This window comes from Alligator sinensis, unplaced genomic scaffold (assembly GCF_000455745.1).
Source record: "Alligator sinensis unplaced genomic scaffold, ASM45574v1 scaffold65_2, whole genome shotgun sequence".
In the NCBI taxonomy this organism is placed as follows: Eukaryota; Metazoa; Chordata; order Crocodylia; family Alligatoridae; genus Alligator; species Alligator sinensis.
This window is the reverse complement of record NW_005842071.1, coordinates 889,539-907,337: the sequence shown is the minus strand read 5'-3', so window position 1 is coordinate 907,337 and position 17,799 is coordinate 889,539. Positions and strand designations below refer to the sequence as shown.

General features: G+C 42.7%; 1 protein-coding gene across 2 annotated transcripts in view; it reads right to left on the bottom strand.

Annotated features, from left to right (window-relative positions):
- The window catches only part of TES (testin LIM domain protein), a 52,194-nt gene that overhangs the window by 21,283 nt on the left and 13,112 nt on the right, over nt 1-17,799 (bottom strand). The window contains exon 2 of one of the 2 annotated variants that reach the window (XM_006023609.3): nt 4,885-4,970. In XM_006023609.3, coding sequence (XP_006023671.2) covers nt 4,885-4,970 — 86 coding nt within the window. Of the gene's footprint in view, nt 1-4,884; nt 4,971-17,799 lie in introns of those variants that run through there. The other variant, XM_025204180.1, reaches the window with a different exon arrangement.

The window sequence follows — 17,799 nt, the reverse complement described above, 5'->3', positions numbered from 1 at the left end:
CCCATGTTGCCCCCCCCCCCCCCCTTTCAAGCGGAGGGAAATGGCTGAGTGGGTAAAGTGACCTCTTCATTTTCCTCTTTTATCCACTCCATTCCATACCCTGGAGCAAAGCAGTAGTGGGAGTTGGAGGGGATGGAGGAAGAGTGGAGGGCATGACTGCAAACTAGGTTTCAGAGGTCCCTGGAAGGTGTCATTTAGATAAGATTTAGATGTAGTAAGATTTCATTTATGAAATTTCTTATCTCTTGTTTTTCTATTAACTAGAGCTTCCTCTCCTATCCAACACTTAACATGCGTCCTGCAAAAAAGGTTCAAAAAGCTCATTAGCACTTCACTTTTGTGCTTATCTCAGAGACTACCAGAAATTTGGTTCTGATCTTTAGTATTGCTATATTGTAACTGTATAGTAAGTTACCTTAAGTGGCATATGGTTATGTAATTTTAATGCTATCAAACTCTACCATGGACTTTAGATGCAATTATTATTTGCAATGTACATCAGTGCAGAGATGACTCTTATTCCCCACTCTGGCCTGCTTCAAGTTCAGAAGATCAAGACTGCAAGCATCTCCTATTTGCAAAATACTGGTTTCCAATAGTGCTTTCCATGACACTAGCAGCCAGAAGAGAAGTGACTAGTAACTTGTGACATTCACATTGCATTACAAATTCTTCAAATTGCATTTTAAGAGACGTATCAGGACAGTCCATGGTGATTTCATTTGCGACTTCAGAGCTTACACTTCCATCTAGTGGAAAGGCATGCAATCATATTATAGGACATTACCAGAAGGAACAGCTGGTTAGTGCACAAAGTTTTCTTTCCCTGCAAAATTCTATAGGGAAGTTTTGCTGTCTGTACGAACTTGTACTGCAGTGTATTAACTCTGCTAATGTGGAGTGCAGGAACCATACGTCACACCAGGCTGCCCAACTTATTTGACCCTGCAGACTGGATCCAAAATGTGGGGCTTTTTGCACGTCAGACAACCCATCTCTGGTAGCAGAGCAGCAGTTGGAGTGGCTGACAAGAACCGAAGGGGTGAATGCCACTGCCAGTGGCCCCCTTTTCTTTTGCCAATCTGACCTGCAAGTAGTGATCAAAGACCCCAAATTGAGTAGCAGCAGCAGCAGCAGCACTCATCCCCTCATTTCCAGACCTGTGCCAATGCAGCCATCACACAAAACCCACATGCCACAATTTAATCCCTCATGGGCTGCCTATTGAATAGCATTGCTTCTGTCAGGTCATTCCTTACTTTATTTTAATAAGACTGCATGGAACCTTTTTCTCAATTTACTTATTTGTAATAATTGTCATAAACTTAAAATTCTTGGGAGACTGCCTGAATGAAGGGTGTAAATTGTTTATTCCTCATCTGTGCAGGATCTGATAAAGTAAGTCATCCTGTAAGCATGTCCTTCACTTCCACCCCAGCTTCATCAGTTCTGCAATGGGCGGAAGACAGAGGGCATTAGTCTGACCTTTTTATAGGACTGACTGGGGAGAGGGGGGAAGCCAGCAGTGAGGACAATTGTAAAGTCTCATAATTATGTTAATATTGCATTATGATTGAACTCCACACTACTTATGGTCATCACTAAAGACCAAGTACACATGTCAAGAACAGAGACAGTTTTTCCCCTGCTCCAGCCTTTGTCCCATCTTGGTTCACATTCTCAGTTGTATTTCTATTACCGTTTATAAATTATTTGTAGCACTTGTGCTGCTGCAGAATAACACCTTTTGTTTCCACCTTCTAAACCTTCTTGAAGCTTGGACAAAGAGAAAATTATATTTTCTAGCCTTGGACTTCAGAATGAGACAGAGCAAGTGCCTGGCCCCAGCTAGCTAATGTGCATTTGATAAGGCACTGCCGGATGCTCTCAATCTTGTTCTCTAGTTAGAGATTCTAAGATCTCTGAACCCAAACGCAGGAGAATACCCATCTCCTCTTCGCAGTGCATCAGTCTTTTCAGGTAGGACACTAAAGGGCAAGACAAATTTGATTCACTGAAAAGTAGATTCAGTTCCATCCAGTAGAGGGCATTGCTAGACTTGTGTCAAACAGACTAAAGTACACACACAGCAGACAAGCATGCAGAATGATAGGTTTAAAGATCTACTTCATGACTTCCAGGCACAACAGCAGAATTTCTAACTACTATCTCTACCTTTCACCTAAGGCCCATCTAATAAATGAATATACAATTAGGCTGATCAGTAAATTCAAAGGTAAGGTTTTGTTCAGTTGTGTGACAATCCAATTGCTATTTAAATTACAAGGTTTTTATCTCAAGCTAGCATGGCTAGAAGAACAGATTCAGATGTCTGTGTCACATAGGTCTTCATTTTCTATATCAGAACAAAGAACTCCCCCTTCCATTTATATAGTGCTGGACATTATAAACTACTTGCCTTCCAAGAGCCTTAGTGGCCTATCCATACTCAAGTGATCTCTTACAAAGAAGATGGATTCTTACTTTCATTCCAAAAGTGACAATCTTGAGGGATTTTTTTTTAATTGGCCAGCATGTTTCTGTGTGCTTTTCCCCCCATGTTGTTTCTAGTGCCTCATAATAGAAGACTTAGCAGTCTTCAAGTTCTTAAAAATCAGTAAATGTTTATTTCACCTCTCTCAGACAGATGAAAAAAATATTTCCAACAATCTATACATTTTGATTATTAAAGGGAATGCAAGAAAGTGATGGCTGATGGAGTGTGTGATGAGTGATGAACTGTGCTGACTATAGTTTGGACTGCAACTCCCAGAAACCCCAGGGGACCGAGAACAGAAGAGGAAGTGAACAAAGTGGACAAGGGAGCTACAGGCGAGCAGAGCCAGGACCAATGGCAGCTCTGCCATTCAGTTGGTGGCAGTCCTACAATAGTTATGTTTGCCATTAATAAATTGTCTGTACCCCAGGCCTCTAATTTCATGAAATTCTGAAAATTAAAAGGATAAAAATGAAAATAAATGCTTAAGAACAAACAGCGATATTATCCATCACAATTACTAAAAATAAAGTTCTGCCATCCCTAACCATAAATTTCTGCCAAGTTCCTTAATGTGACAGTAGCTCTTCAACAGTGAAATCCAAGAACCTCAACAGCGCAGAAACTGGTTTGCTGAAAGTATTGTTTTTAATCCACCTGTTCTTTACTCTTTCTCACCTGCTTATAAGCTGTTCAGGACAAAGACTGCTGTGTACAGGCAATCCCCGCTTAGCGCTCTTAATCTGTTCCGGAAAAACTGAGCATGAGGTGAAACAAGCGTTAAGCGAAACCAGAAATATTTGATGACCCAAGATGGCAACTGCAATTGTTTTTAATGACCCAAGATGGCAACCACGAGTGTTATAATGGAACTCGCCGAGTGGTAAGTGAAATCAGGTATTAATTTCAAATAAGCATTATAGCGAAATAGCGCTAACTGGAACAGCGCTAAGCAGGGGTTGCCTGTATTTATAAAAGACTTAGTACAACAGACCCTGACATGTTCTAGCATAATACAAATACTAGATTGCCATGGCTTCTACAGGTCTTACAATCTAACGCTTGTACAAGGAGACAACAAAGGGAATCTGATAGCAAAGAACAGTGAGGTTTACTGTTGTGCCAGGTTAGAACTCTATTTCTTTGTTTTCAGTTAAACCAAAAATGATCTCTCCCCCTACCCCTTACTTCCCTCTCTGCTGTAGTAAGGTCCAGCACCCATAACACCCCTAGAAAACTGTCAAATTATTACAGGTACCCATAGACTTAGTTCATGCAGAATTAAGGCACTGTTCCTTTGTGAAACTGCTGCAAGTTTTAGCAGTGGTACTTAATAAACAATTTTTAAGCAGCATTTTATATAATACAAAATTATATGTGCTATTAGTCCAAAACCAAAAGGCTCATGATTTACTATATGAAATTCACTGGACTGGGCCCCAATAGAATCAGTGTTTCAAGCCACGGTCACCACACAACTCAGCATGTGTGTTCTCCAGATACTCGCCCCACTCCCACTCCCCCAAAAGGATCCATGTGCTAACGAGAGAGAGAGGGAGAGAGAGAGAGAGAGAGAGAGGGAGAAAGAGAGAGAGGGAGAAGTCTTGGGATCCTCCAAAAGTTTATATGAGATGAGACTCAGGGCAACCTGGTCCAGCTCCACCTTACAGAGGGCGGGGCCACACTAAATCATACACGAGGCAGAGGGATTCTGGATGAACTGTCAAGGGCCCCGTTTGGTGATGTCTGCCAGACATTTAAGGCTAGTGATGAAACAGGAATTATTGGAAATGGGAAAGAGACACAGCTCAACTGTGTAAATGAAGAGGAGCAGCAGCAGCTCACAACAACTTGAAAAAGAGCTGGCACCAAGGGAGGCTGCCCTGCAATGGGCACTAGCATTTATTTTATTCAGATGAGCTGCATCAACCTATCCTTGTGGTATGTTCCCATCACCTCATATGGGCCATGTGTTTTATAGTGATGCTCAGTGTGCTTTTTAAATCGAGTGTGTTTAATTAATTTCATAGTTGGTTTCTATTACTAAACACATGCTGCTTTTGGCAACCGTATACTGATAAACAATGTATTTAATGAGTTTTCCTTGTATGCAATTATAAGATGAGGGACTTCCCCCCCCTACCCCATCCCTTCTGGGGAAAAGCCTCATCTTGTATTTAAGGAAATGGTGGGGGGAGAAGGAGTATATATAAAATTACTACATAATTGTGGCCTATTAGCTTAGCCTTTTTCCTGAAAGACAGAAAGACACATTACTTAAAAAAATTTACAACCAAACCCCCAATATTTAATTTTTAAAATAAAGTGGATAGTCTTAAGAGCCTGGGACTAGTCTCAGATTTTAAGGTTAGGTTAGCAGTCCTTACCTCCAGAAGTGTAGTTCAAATCCTTCACATTTATCCTTGCATTTTAAGCATGGAGCACCAAATCCTTGTTCGTGGCCTAAGCCCATCTGTTTAAAAGTAAAAAGAAAGTTATTATCCACTCTATAAAGTTTATATGTTACATCTAATATCACCACCATTTTCTCCTTGTAATATATGATGTTGGAGACACTAATCAACAAGTAAAAGTCTGGATGAATTGAAAACAGTATAATTTGAGTCACAGAATCAAGAATGCAATCATTACAAGAAAGAAAAAATCGTGTTATTTAGTAGATTTCTAGATTGTAGATGTGTGCGATTTAAGTTACTTATAGTAAAAGATGTAAGATACAAGCAGGAACCGAATCAAACGTGCGTTAATTTGCACGTTTAATACTCAGGGAGTATGTTTACGTGAGACATTTACTGAGCAGTTGACTAATTAACTAGGCCTGTACACAGTAGGCCTGTGCGAAGTGGCTAGTATTTGCTTTGGATTCAGCCGATTTGGGGGACAGCAATTCAAATCACTGTCCCGAATCGATTCTGCCAAATCTAATTTGGATATTCGGCCACAACCAAATCTCTAAACTGAACAGGCCCCATCTCCTGCTCGCACTCCCAGGCCTGTCAATGGCTGCCCCACCCAGCACCAAAAAGAGCCCTGCACTCACCAGCTCCTGCCGGGCAGGGTGCCGATCCCCACTGCCCCACGCTGTATGGGGGTGGGGATGGGGGCGGGGCTCTGACAAGCCCCCAGAGCGGCCTGGTGAGGGTCCCCTCATGGTCCCCTCCTCCTGCCCCATACTTGCCAGCATGGAGTCCGAGTCCAGCTCCCTGCGGCGGTGAGCAGGGACTGTCCGAATCTCCTCCGAATACATTCGGAGGCTTTGGATCGATTTGGCCCTTTTAAAAAAAAAATCAGTCTCCCTATTTGATTCGGATGCCAAATCTCCTCTGAATTGAGTCAGCAACTGAAGCTTTGCATAACCTTACTGCACAGTAAACATCTCAGCATCTACACATACACCCCTATAAGCATGCATGAAGTTAATGAAAAAGTTCCGCAGCAGGATAGGACTTACAAATAAGCCCTAACCTGCTGCAGAGGTTCTTCATGCGGAGCAGCACATGTGCATACACTGCCCTGGCTGGGGCACAGGGTGCTTCCACGTGGGGCTAGCTGGCAGGCAGCTTGTGCCCCAGTCAGCCGCTCCACAACAGGGGGAGTTCCATCGGAGCGGTCCTGTGACCCCCCGGGTCCCCTGCCAATCTGTACTGCTCTGACTGGGCTTTGTGTGTTATGCCTGAATAAACTCTGGAGCAATATGCTCTAGAGTTTTTTACTCTGGGTGCACATTCAAATGGTGCACCTAGGAGCAAAAAAACTCCAGAGCTTTACAGATGCGCCCAGGAATAAAGAAAGATAAAATTTAAAATTACTGAGTAGATACCTTTTGTCACTGAAATATTAGAAGCTTGGCTTCCTATTCAGAAGAATTGCTATAAAAGAGGTGACAACATTCACCATCACTAAAACCAACTTCTCTTTCTAAGAGTCAAGAAAAAGATATATTCCTCCTTCCCTTCTGGATATATGTTATAGAACAGTGGTTTTCAACCTGGTTAGACTCAAGCTACCCCTCAGAAAAATGCCAGCCCTTCCCTTTTATTTTATTTTATTTTTATTTTTTTTGACTACAGCAAAAAGGAGCAATTTTCTGTTGCAAAGAACTCAGAGAGCCCACAAGTCAGAATGTTTTTCACTATCTGAATTCCTAATTGAAATACCTGTGTTTATTTTGTGAATCATGTGTAGATGTTGGCACACCTCACAGTGCTAACACAACCTTAAATAGATCTCATGGCACTCTGGTGGAGAACAACTATTATGGAGAATTTCATACATGGAAAGATTAAACAGGCTCATTACTATGTAGTTTAGAATAAGGAAAAAACCAGGAGAGAAAGAAATAGTATAGTAAAAAGCAATTAAGAAATATTTATAATTCATATGGTTTCAGTGAAATTATTAGGACAAGTGCATTTGGAAATTATACAATGAAAATAAGTGACATATCAGGACCATTCACAATACATAACAGAATATTTCAGATTCAAGTAGGATTCAGACAATCCTATAAAGCCAGGTTTTGTCATTATAATGACAGTGACCATCAATCCTCACACTTTAATAGAAAAACATTAATGCATAACAGGGGAAGATACTGTTATACTTGGACAGAGTGTTCTACAACTGACCAGGCCTATATTTGATGTGGGGACTTGAACAGCCATAGCGTAGTCTTCCAGAGAAGCAAAAAACACCATCTTCCAGAGAAGCATCTGGTATATACCACTGTATCAGATTACAGTAATCACTGGTCAGTTCTGGTATGGTAATTCTTATGCCCCAAATAGTAACATAAGAGTTTTGTTTAATCATTTTATAGTTGAGGTTAGCCAGCAGTTTCCAATTAATTATTGTTTTATAGCTTATGCTGGAACATGTCTTTTAAAAAGGAGCTGCTCTTTTGCAGTACGACAAATCATACATCGGCACCTGGCTTGCTTCTCCATCTAGTATAATGCTCATTTAAAAAAAAAAAAAAAAAAAATTGGCATACAAGTCCTCCAACATAGAATATACATGATAAACTAAGTGTGCAGAAAAGGACATTCCTAGTATCTGAACAGTCACCTTCTGAACCTTAAACTTTTTTCATCTGTGCTTTTTACATTTCTCCCCTGCATCCAGAAGGCTATCTTGTGAGCATTACACTTTGAATAAATGGATATACTTTGTCCTCTGTACCAGGAGTGATGTTAGGGCACTGAAAATGGTGTAAATGCATAAGGCTTGCAACAGAGGCCTCTGCTCAGTGCAGTATGGCTTTATTTCCCATGTTAACAGAAGGGGGTCTCAAACCTGGACACTTGCATGCCTGCCCTCTCCACCTCGGGGGGGGGGGGGGGGGGAAGAAGAGTGAACCTCGCCACTCTTCCTCAAGATCTAATGCCCCATAACTAAACATCCTCCTTCAGAACTCTGGAGCTACTTTCCTACTTCTAAAAAATGAAGATTTCACATCTCTTTGCTCATTTCAGACCAATTAAGATTCAGTGATGTTTAGGTGCTGGCATACTAGCTTGCTCTGGCAGCTGTCTTTGGTTGGAATTGCTAACCTGAATTAATTTCTGCAGATGAATAATTTTGTCTCACCTCAGCCCAGCTGAGTGTTTCTTGGGAGGGGGGGAGGGGCGGCTGCCAATCCCCTGAAGCCACAGGCAACAGGCCTCACCTGCTCCACCCCTTAAAAGCTAGCCCTAGCCCACAGTATCCCTGTCTAGGAACAAGGTGTAAGTTCTTCCTTTTGATCCTACATGCATTTCTTTGCTGGTTCTCTCTGGTTTTGACTCTTGGCTCTGACTTCAGGTAGGATGCTTGACATCCTCCGCTCCAGTTTTCTGCTCTTGAATCTAGTTTGATTTCTGGCTCTGGTACGTGATCCCGATTAACTTTCTGCTTACCCTGTCTTTAGCTCTTGACCCCAGTCTGTCTTAATTTCCACCATGGCTTGCAGTGCCAGTAGCAGACCCCTCCATAGCCTCAGCTCCTGGGAAGCCAGCCTGGACTGGACTGGTGCTTCAGATGCCTAACCACTATGCCAGACTGCTCATGCCCCAGTTCCCAATACTTATTTACATGTTTTTGGAGATCTAGCATTTGTTAGTTGTATGCATTTTTTATGCATTATGCTGGCAGAAATAGCTTTAATACTGTAGGCATGATGCAAGTTGGAAAAATGCATGATCCTGATTGAAGATTGCTGGGTTTGGGTGGGGGAGATAGTCACCTCTTAAATGTGATGCGTGTCAGGGGCCCTAGTCTGAGTTACGTAGGAAAAGGATGGGGTGTAGAGGCCTTTCTTAGGATTTCAATAAAAATGCAGTTTAAACTGCACTTTAAATAGTAACCTGGACACATGTTCAAGTCTCATTAAGGTATGTTAATACAGTAAATAAGTCACAAAGTTATAATATTATTCCATATATGATGTGGAATAACTTTGGGACTCACTTGTATTGCTCTTTAAACTGAACATGTGGCCAGTTGGGACCGGCCCATGGCAGACCCTGACAAGCAGCTGAGTGTCAGGATTCAGTATGAGGGAGCCCTAAGGTCTGGGACATGGGTCTCCCCTATCCAATTGGGCTGGTGGGGCAGAACCAGCCTTTGGATCCTGGACCCCTGCCCAGCCCCCAGAGGCAGGTGGGAGGGGAAGAGAGAGAAGAAGGGCACAGAGAACCTGACATCCAGGAATGTCTTCCTGATCTTGGACTCACTGCACCTTGGACCTTTAAAAGCCATGTGTGATTCTGACATCCCCAGTGCTTGGGAACTCAAGGAGCCTCTCCCCCGAGGTCCCCATGCATCAGGGATGTCAGAAAAAAATCCCAGTATGGAGATGACCCAAGGATTGGGAAGAAGCTTCTTGATCCTGGGGCCCTCATATTCTGAGACCTGTAAAAACCAAAAGGTGCAATGGCAGGAGGTACCATACTCCAAGTCAGGGGTTATCAGCTAGGGATACGTATACCCCTGGGGGTACTTGGGAAGGCCCCAAGGGGTATGCAGCAGCAGCGTGGAGAAGCAGGGGCACTTCTGGTTTTACCACTGTGTGCAGGGGACCTCCCTGTCCTTTCCTTCCCCGCCCCCCCAGCATTCGTCAACCGGCCGGGAGACTCCCTGCTTCTTCACCAGCCGCCGGGGGTACAGCAACCAAAAAAGGGTTAAAAAAACCCTGCTAAGTAAATGCCTGTTAGTGGCTTTAGTAAATAATTCTTTATAGAATTAAGATATTAGTTGTACCAACCAACTAATCATCATGAAGCAAACCAATACCCATTCTGTTAGGTTGACATCTCCAAACAAATCAGTAACATAGGACCCAATGCTAAATCACATCACATGAAGGTGCACGTCGACTTTCAGCCATTACTGGAAAAAAATGGAACTGTCATGCAGTGAATAAGCATCCTGTTTTAAACAAAGGCTGAAGAGATCCAGTCACTTAAATAGCCAAGTTTATCTCAATAAATTGGGGAGAGACAGACAATGCAGCAGCAGACAGAGGAGGGAATAAAGGTAAAACGGTAGCCTTTTCAGGAAGCATGAGAGAGGAAACAGCACGCTGACCAGCAGATGAGATAAGGGGAAAGGACTGGACTGGCACTGGGGGGGCTGGAGAGGGTACTTGGCTAATTTGTGACAACTGTCAAAAAAGGTTGATTAGGCAACTGACCTTATCAGAAGGGATGGAACCAAGAGATTCCGAGACAGCTTCTGTTTTGAACCATGTGAAACTATCTGTCTAGAAAATCTACAGACCTTAACAAGAAATGAGATTCTTTCTAGATCTGACTTTACCCCGGCTCTAGGATGGATAATGTCATGTATTGACTAAAGGGCTCAAAATTTATGGGGATAAGGGAGGAGGAAAACCAGGGGCTGTGCAAGGAACTGGCATTGGTACAAAGGCCTATGACCCCAATAAACTCCATTATATTATTTTTTTTTATTTTAGTGGTATGATTGTCCAGCCAGCTACAGGTTTCCCTCGCTTCATGCTACACATGCATTCCTGGAAAACTGCACATAGCTTGAATTTGCATAAAGGGAACCCATTTTATAATGTAACAAACAGGGATATGTTCCAAGGCCTCCCCTGTATTGACCCCCAGACCCATTTTTACAAGACAGTTCTGGTACTCCCCAACAGCAGATAGTAAACACAAGCACAGGGCACTATCACAATGGGGATGGCAACTACAGAAACGTGTCACAGACAATGAGCAAGAAGCACAGATCCACATAGGAAACATTATTTTGGTGTGCGTTATTCCCACAAAGCACCACACAAAGTAGCTGACTATAGGCTTCCACTACACTGATCGCATATGAGCAAGTTTATGTCGCATATAATGAATTTTTGGTATTAAAAAAAGATTACTGCATAAGAGCAAATTCGCATATAAAGAACCCACATAAAGCAAGGGAAACCTTTTGGTCTCATGCGAAAGAAGGTGCAGTTCTCAAATTTATGTAGAAGTTTTACATCAAAGACATTTAAGGTTGTTTCATTAAATAAAGATAAAGATAAAGTCTTATAACGCTGGTGTTCATGCCTAATTATATTTCAGTTAGTATCTTAAATGCAGCTCCTCGGCAAGTCGCTAGCAAAAAATGTAGTTACGTAGTAAATAAGCAATGTATCAGTCAACATTTTCTAATACACTACAATGTAAAATAAGTATTTGAAAATATTAAGCTATGCAATTGTTTATGTATACACTGTTAAAACATAGCTTCCTAGGCAGCAGAGATATACCGACTCAAACACAAAGACTATTTCGGGGTTGGCAACATCTTCTGGTGGCAGGCTGATTGACCCAGCTTGGGTCTGAGGGGGGCTGGCATTAGAACCTGGCTGCCACTGCTCCCCATTAGGTACCCACAGTGCCAGTAAAGCCCCTGCTACCCAAAGAGATCAAAGACTCCCCACCCTTGAAATGATCAACCCCCACCCCCAAATCCACATGCAATGGCTCCATGGGCCAGATGCAGGCCAAAAGTATCTCCTGGCTCTATTTGGTCTTGAATCTACATGGATTGATGGATTTGATTTTATCAAAAAAACCAACCCCCCCCCAAAACCTGCAGAAACTGCGCCTTCAAGCTTGGCAGCCATTGCTGATCATTCCACACCTGCAGAACAGTGAAGTCCCACCCATCCATGGTGCTCTCTCAAGCCTAGAAAAGAGCTCACCGATGTTCACATGAGCCAGCCTACAGTTCCTAGCCATTGGCTATAGCATCTAATCATGCTCTTCAGCCAGTCTTTCCACAGCAGAATCTGTTTCACTCCTACAAATGAACAGATACCAAAGAACTGTGCTAACAAATTAGCAGGGCAGGTTTGATCATGCTCTTTGGCCTGCCAATGGTGGGGAAAGATAACTGGCCCCAGGCATTTAAAATATGGTGGCAGTTGTGGTGACGGGGAATAGAAAAAGAACAAAAGGGTGTAGAGAACAGCATTGTGGAGGTTCATTCCCCACCACCCACAAATTTTCTTGTCACAGTATCAGCTCCTCATAATATCCCACTGCAATGTCCCATTCTGGACTGCATTAATAAGTGCCACAAGGACCACAGTTAGGTCTATCACATATGAGTTGTGGTCTACCAGACAAAAAATACAACAACCCCCAAACAAGCCAATCAAAAAAGCAAAATTCAGAGGCAATACCTGTGGCAAGAACAACTGGCATCAGGACAAGTTTTCCAGTGTACAGTGCTTTTGTGGTTCATTACAACTCACGATCATGAATCATCAGAACTGTGTAATGCAGATTGGAGATTATTTTCACACCTTCCAAAATAGCTAAAGATCCATCAAAAGCATGTTTTCTGAGCTTGGCTGTTAATTTATGAACTCTCCTGGATAACATGCTCCCAAATGCAAATATCCCTGCAATACTGATACAAGTCTGTCTTCAGCACTACAGCCTGGTGACGATCACAGAACTAGTTGTTTGTGACTAGTTCAGCAGCTGACCAAACATGGTACAGTTGTTGTACTGGAAGAATCTTCAGTTTAACTATTTCATTTGCTTCATTAATTAGTCCCTCTCCTCCCCTTAGAGCATGCTTCAACCCTGGGGAACAAGGGTTTGTGGTAGACCTATGGCACTGCTGCTTCTGCCAAAAACTTGTCTGCTGTTAGTGCATCCAGAAATAACAAACTGTGCTGAACATATGCCTAAGGAGAGAATAAGGAGTCTGAAAAAGGATGGAATCAATTTTCCCATAAATGGAATTATGGAATAAATTAGATAGATAGGTCAACTGAAATGCTGCCAGAGGAAGGTTTCTGAATGTCAACTGCCGTTTAAAAAAAATAAAAAAAATAAAGTGGAGCTCTCCAAAAACATCTGGTGTTTTAAACATGCCCCATGCTGATTTAGAGACAGACAGTATGGAAGATATTAAAAGTGATTGAGACAATTTGTTTTTTGTTGCTTTCATGACTGTCCCAGGGGAACGAAGGCAGGGGCACAAGAGACCCTCTCTACAACGGGGCTTGGCAGAGACAACCTGACCCTGCAAGGAAAGCCCCGAAGGCAGGCTAAACTTACCTGTTACATGGTCAGAAGACACAAAGGAGCTGCGCCAGGATGAGACGCCCGCGTGGTTCACCAGCCGGCTCTATGTACAGATAAAGGTGGCGCAGGCAGATGATGTAATCACTGAACACTGCCCAGACGAAATAAAAGCTGGAGGCAAAAGAGCAACTGGGGAGGCGCAGCTGGAAGCAAACAGTGAAGGTGCTCCCCACACCGGGCACAGGCTGTGCCAACTGACACCAAGGGGCTTGAGGATGGACTCCTTGGAGGGGTTCATGAGCCCCTAAAAGATGAGGACAGTGTCAAGGGACCCTGAGATCCACAGACGCCGGGCTCGTGAGTGGGGATGGACTGAGGCCCTACTCCCCTTTTCTTTTCTTTATTAGCTTGTTCTTTAGTTAATAGCCCAGAGGGACGCTTGGATGAAAGTCAGGGTCCTGGGGCAGCAATCCAGTTGAGAGCAGATAAGGGGCACTACAGGCTGTAGCGCAGTTAAGGGAGATACAAAGGAACATCGGAGATGGCCTAGCATCCCAAAGACGCCCGTAGCTGGGTAAGGGCATCAAGGGCCCAGCAGATGAAGAGGGTGCAAGAGCCAACACTAGAGGGCAAGCCCAACAGATCAAACGGCTGTCCTGAAGACTGGCACAGGGCTGGGGTATAGGGGAGGTGGAGCCCCAAGAATTCCTGCTAGGGAGCATGACCGAGTCACAGGGGACCACTGGAGGGAACCTCAAGACTAGAAGAAACACCGAAGTTGTGGCACAAGAGTTTCGGGGTTTCCTTCAGGAAGAATGTGAGCCCTCAGAGATCACAGGAGTAAGCGCTACAGCCAGGCCCAGGTGCACGCTCCAAGGCAGCTAGGGAATGCCTCCTCAAGACCAGGCAGGCACAATGATTAACACCCCCTTAAGAGTAAAAGTATTTTAAATGGTCACAGCTAAGTGAGTGTTACCTACCCCCTTGCTCCCCTGAAAAAAACCCCAAAAAACAAAAATACCCCCCCCCCCCCCCCCCCCCCCATGCTTTAAAAATCAGCCAGGAAAGGAACAGACATCTTTATATCACAAAGCTTTTAGCAAGTGTTTGCTGCTACCCTAAAACCACAGTGGCCAAATGCAAGCATTTAATAGTTTGTTCATAAGGATGATATATTATAGCAGACACTGCATTTTAACTATAAACCTGGATTATCATGGATTTATAACTAGACCACAAATGTTTGAGCTAAGCAGAAACTTGAAATAAATGATACCCTTAGTTCCCTAACCCTTTTTATACCAGGTTTGATTTAAAAATCAAATCCAGCACATTGTGAGATCCTGTCTTAAGTGATTTTTGCATTTTCTAGTAGTGTTGTAACTTGGAAACTGATGTCCTCTATTTTCAGAGGGATACAATTAAGAGTACTGACAGTAGATGCTTTTCCCCAGTGTTTGTCCAGATGTCTCACTATAAAAAGACACCACACACCCTGCATTAAAATGATACAAGTCATATCTCAATGACCAGTCTGTGGCCTAAAATCTAATCACTAATGAAGGTGCAAAAAGCCCAAGAAGTTGAGGTTTGGAATTCACATCTCATTTAAGTTTCCAGAACTTAGATACATTCTTACTCTTCTACCTCGGCAAACATTACTGGCATACTAAAACTTGAACTATCAAGGGTTTTCTACCCTCCCATTTCCCCCCCGCCCCCCCCAATTTATGGTTACTCCTATCTTGTGACAAGGCACTGCTCATTGATATGGACATAGACATTATTGCTGTATGTGCCTTCTTAACTACCATATGGGTTCTCATTCTGTTTATTAAAAATGAGATTTTATAACATCAGACACAAAAGGAGGTCAAATAATCTAAGTTTTATGAATATGATCTAAACATACAGTCAAAATTTCTGGTTCGACTGATATGTTTTAAAATAGGGATGACTATATTTGACAAGAGCTCCTGCTGGAATTCTATGAGAAGATATTTTGTAACCATGAAGAGTGTTCTCCTACCCTGCTCTCAACAAATTATATCCACATAGGGTTATGTATTCAGAACTCATCTCTCAAGTGAACTGTAAAGGAAAAGAAGAAGTAGGAATTAAAACAAGGGCACTATGACCCAAGTTGTCATTTCTGGAGTTTCTAGTGCAATGCCTCTCTCTTCGAGGCACACTTCCTGTAGAAAAATCTCCATCCATGAGCTCCAACTTGCCTAGCTACCTTTGAGTCATCAGAAACCCCCTGCACTTTTCCCACAAAATCCTAGAACCTGACATCTAGTCCCAGAAAGAAAAACTAAAATATCATTAATCAACATGTTCTCAATCTGATGAAAACAGAATGTTTCATTCTTGCAGCTCCTATGTGACAAGTTGTCACATCAATGGGAAACAACAGGGTTTTTTTTTCCCCCACCATTCAGCATGAAAAGTCTTCAGCATCCTGTATTTGGGAGGTTTCTTTTACCTTGCTTTTAAAAGAAAAATATCAGATGAGTACTTAAAGCATTCAAAACACGTGAGGAAGTTCACTGCATCTTTTTGCTACAGCTATTGTGTGGCATTTGATAGAAATGGAAGATCTGATTTGAGTATGAACTAATAACATGGATAGATGTGGAAAAGAAAGTAAAAAGATATGCCTCTGGCTCTCTTATTCTCTCAACCCAAGAGTCGCTTGCACACATACAGATTTCTGTCAGTCTAGTATAATATAATTATAATTTTGTATAATTTAGAATTATACAAAATTCATAAGGTATTAGTGCCTTATGGTGACAACAATACGTCAAAAGAATCTCCTGCTCTTGTTTTCACAGTAGGCAAGAAAAATAAAAATCGGCATTTGAAAATGGGCATCTGCTGCCAGATGAGAAAGCTAAAAAGAAGAAAAAAAAAAACCCACCACATACAAAAAAAGCCAACCACTATTAAGACTTAAAAGCAGCTGTGGAGAAAGTTCATTTAATACAAACAGCAAGAGAGGCCAAAAAATGCAAACAGCAAGAGATGCCAGGAAAAACATTAGTGAAGATGTTCATAACAGTAGAGACAAGAGCATAAATCAAGGTGTTGCAATACAAGAGGAATAAGATAATGTACCAAATGTAACAATTCATTTGTGATACAATATGTAGCTAGAGAATGTTTCATGCAAATCAGAATGTAAATATTAAGTCTTTCCTATAGCATTAGAAAAAGAAATCTAATGACTATTAGTCTTTAGAAATAAATAGTTAAGAAAAGAATACCAGTTGTGTTTATTCAGAATGGACAAGTATAGTGAAGATGTGAATGTAGCTAGCATAACAGACACAGGAATTAAGCCATTGTCATAACACACAATACAAAAGCATTCATCAAACAACTCTAGAAGCAAGCTGAGACTTACTGTATTTGTACTACTACCAAATACAGTGCTCAGATCTTTAAGACTATTATTTTGGAAGCTCAAGGGGTTTACATAAACTAAAGAGCCAAACAAAACAAACCACTATTATTGTTAATTATTCTATTTTTTTTTCACACTTTGGCTAAGTACAAACAGTCAAAAAGCCGGAGGCTGAATCGATTCAGTCTTTGCAGGTTAGTCTAAGCTGCATAGATTGAACTGATAAGCAAGTGAACAAACATTTACTTTTGAATCCAGAAATGCAGCCTGCAGTGGCCCAGGTCGGAAGCTGGGGGGTGCTAGAGCATGCCTCCCTGCTCAGCTGGAGCAGACAGAGTGGGCCAAGGCTAGCCTGCCCAGCGCCTGTGAGGGGGGAATTGTAGGGGAGGAGCAAAGCATCCTGGGAGGCTGAGGGACTGTGGCCAACTTGAATCTGGAGTGGGATCTGGGACAGAAGTTCAATATACTGATTTAAACTAAAAAAAAAAATCGGTTAAGGCTGATACTGTTTCCGTTCATATTTATCTTAAATCAGTTTTGGCCATTTTGAAACAGGTTTATGTGCACTGAACTTCTGTTGCATTATGTATTTGAATAAGTTTCCGATCACTTACATCGGTTTGTGTGCAATTTCTGTCCCTAGCCTTTATGGGCTTACAAAGTAGACTGCATCCAGTAGAACAGGGGTTGGCAACCTTTTAGAAAGGCACACTAGGTGCTTGCAACCTGGCTGCTGGCATAGGCATCCCCTCTGGTGGTGGTAATTGTGCTGGGGATTGGGGAGGAGGGAAAGGGAAGTGGCCACCAATGCTTGAGGGAAGAGAGAAAGGAGGGAGGGGAAGAGGAAGAGAGCTTACCTCCAGAAAGCCACACCTGCCACAGAGGAGTAGGGAGGGAAGAAGAAAGTAAGCAGTACCTGCTGCCCACCATAAAGGAGGGAGGTGGGAGAATGCCACAGAGTCGCATGATCAGGTTCTTGGGTTGCTAGACTGACCCCCATGCACTGCACCCAGTGCTTGGGCTGGAATTGAGAACATGAACCATGCAAAACAACATAGGATGGGCAGTCTGGGGCACGTGCTGTATGCAGTGGCTTGCTGGACCAGCTCTGCGTGCTGGCTTTGGGGCTGGTCTGGATAAAGCCAGGCCAGAGCAAGTGCACAGGGCTGAGCTGGTTGGGGACATGCACTGCATGCAGTGCCCCATGCTGAAGCAAGTGTGCAGGGTGGCCTGTCCAGCACCATATACTACACACAGCATGTTCTGGCTTCACAGCTTACTATGCACAAGGGGTTGGCAGGGGGCACATGCTGCCTGTGGGCTGTGTGTTAGCTGCC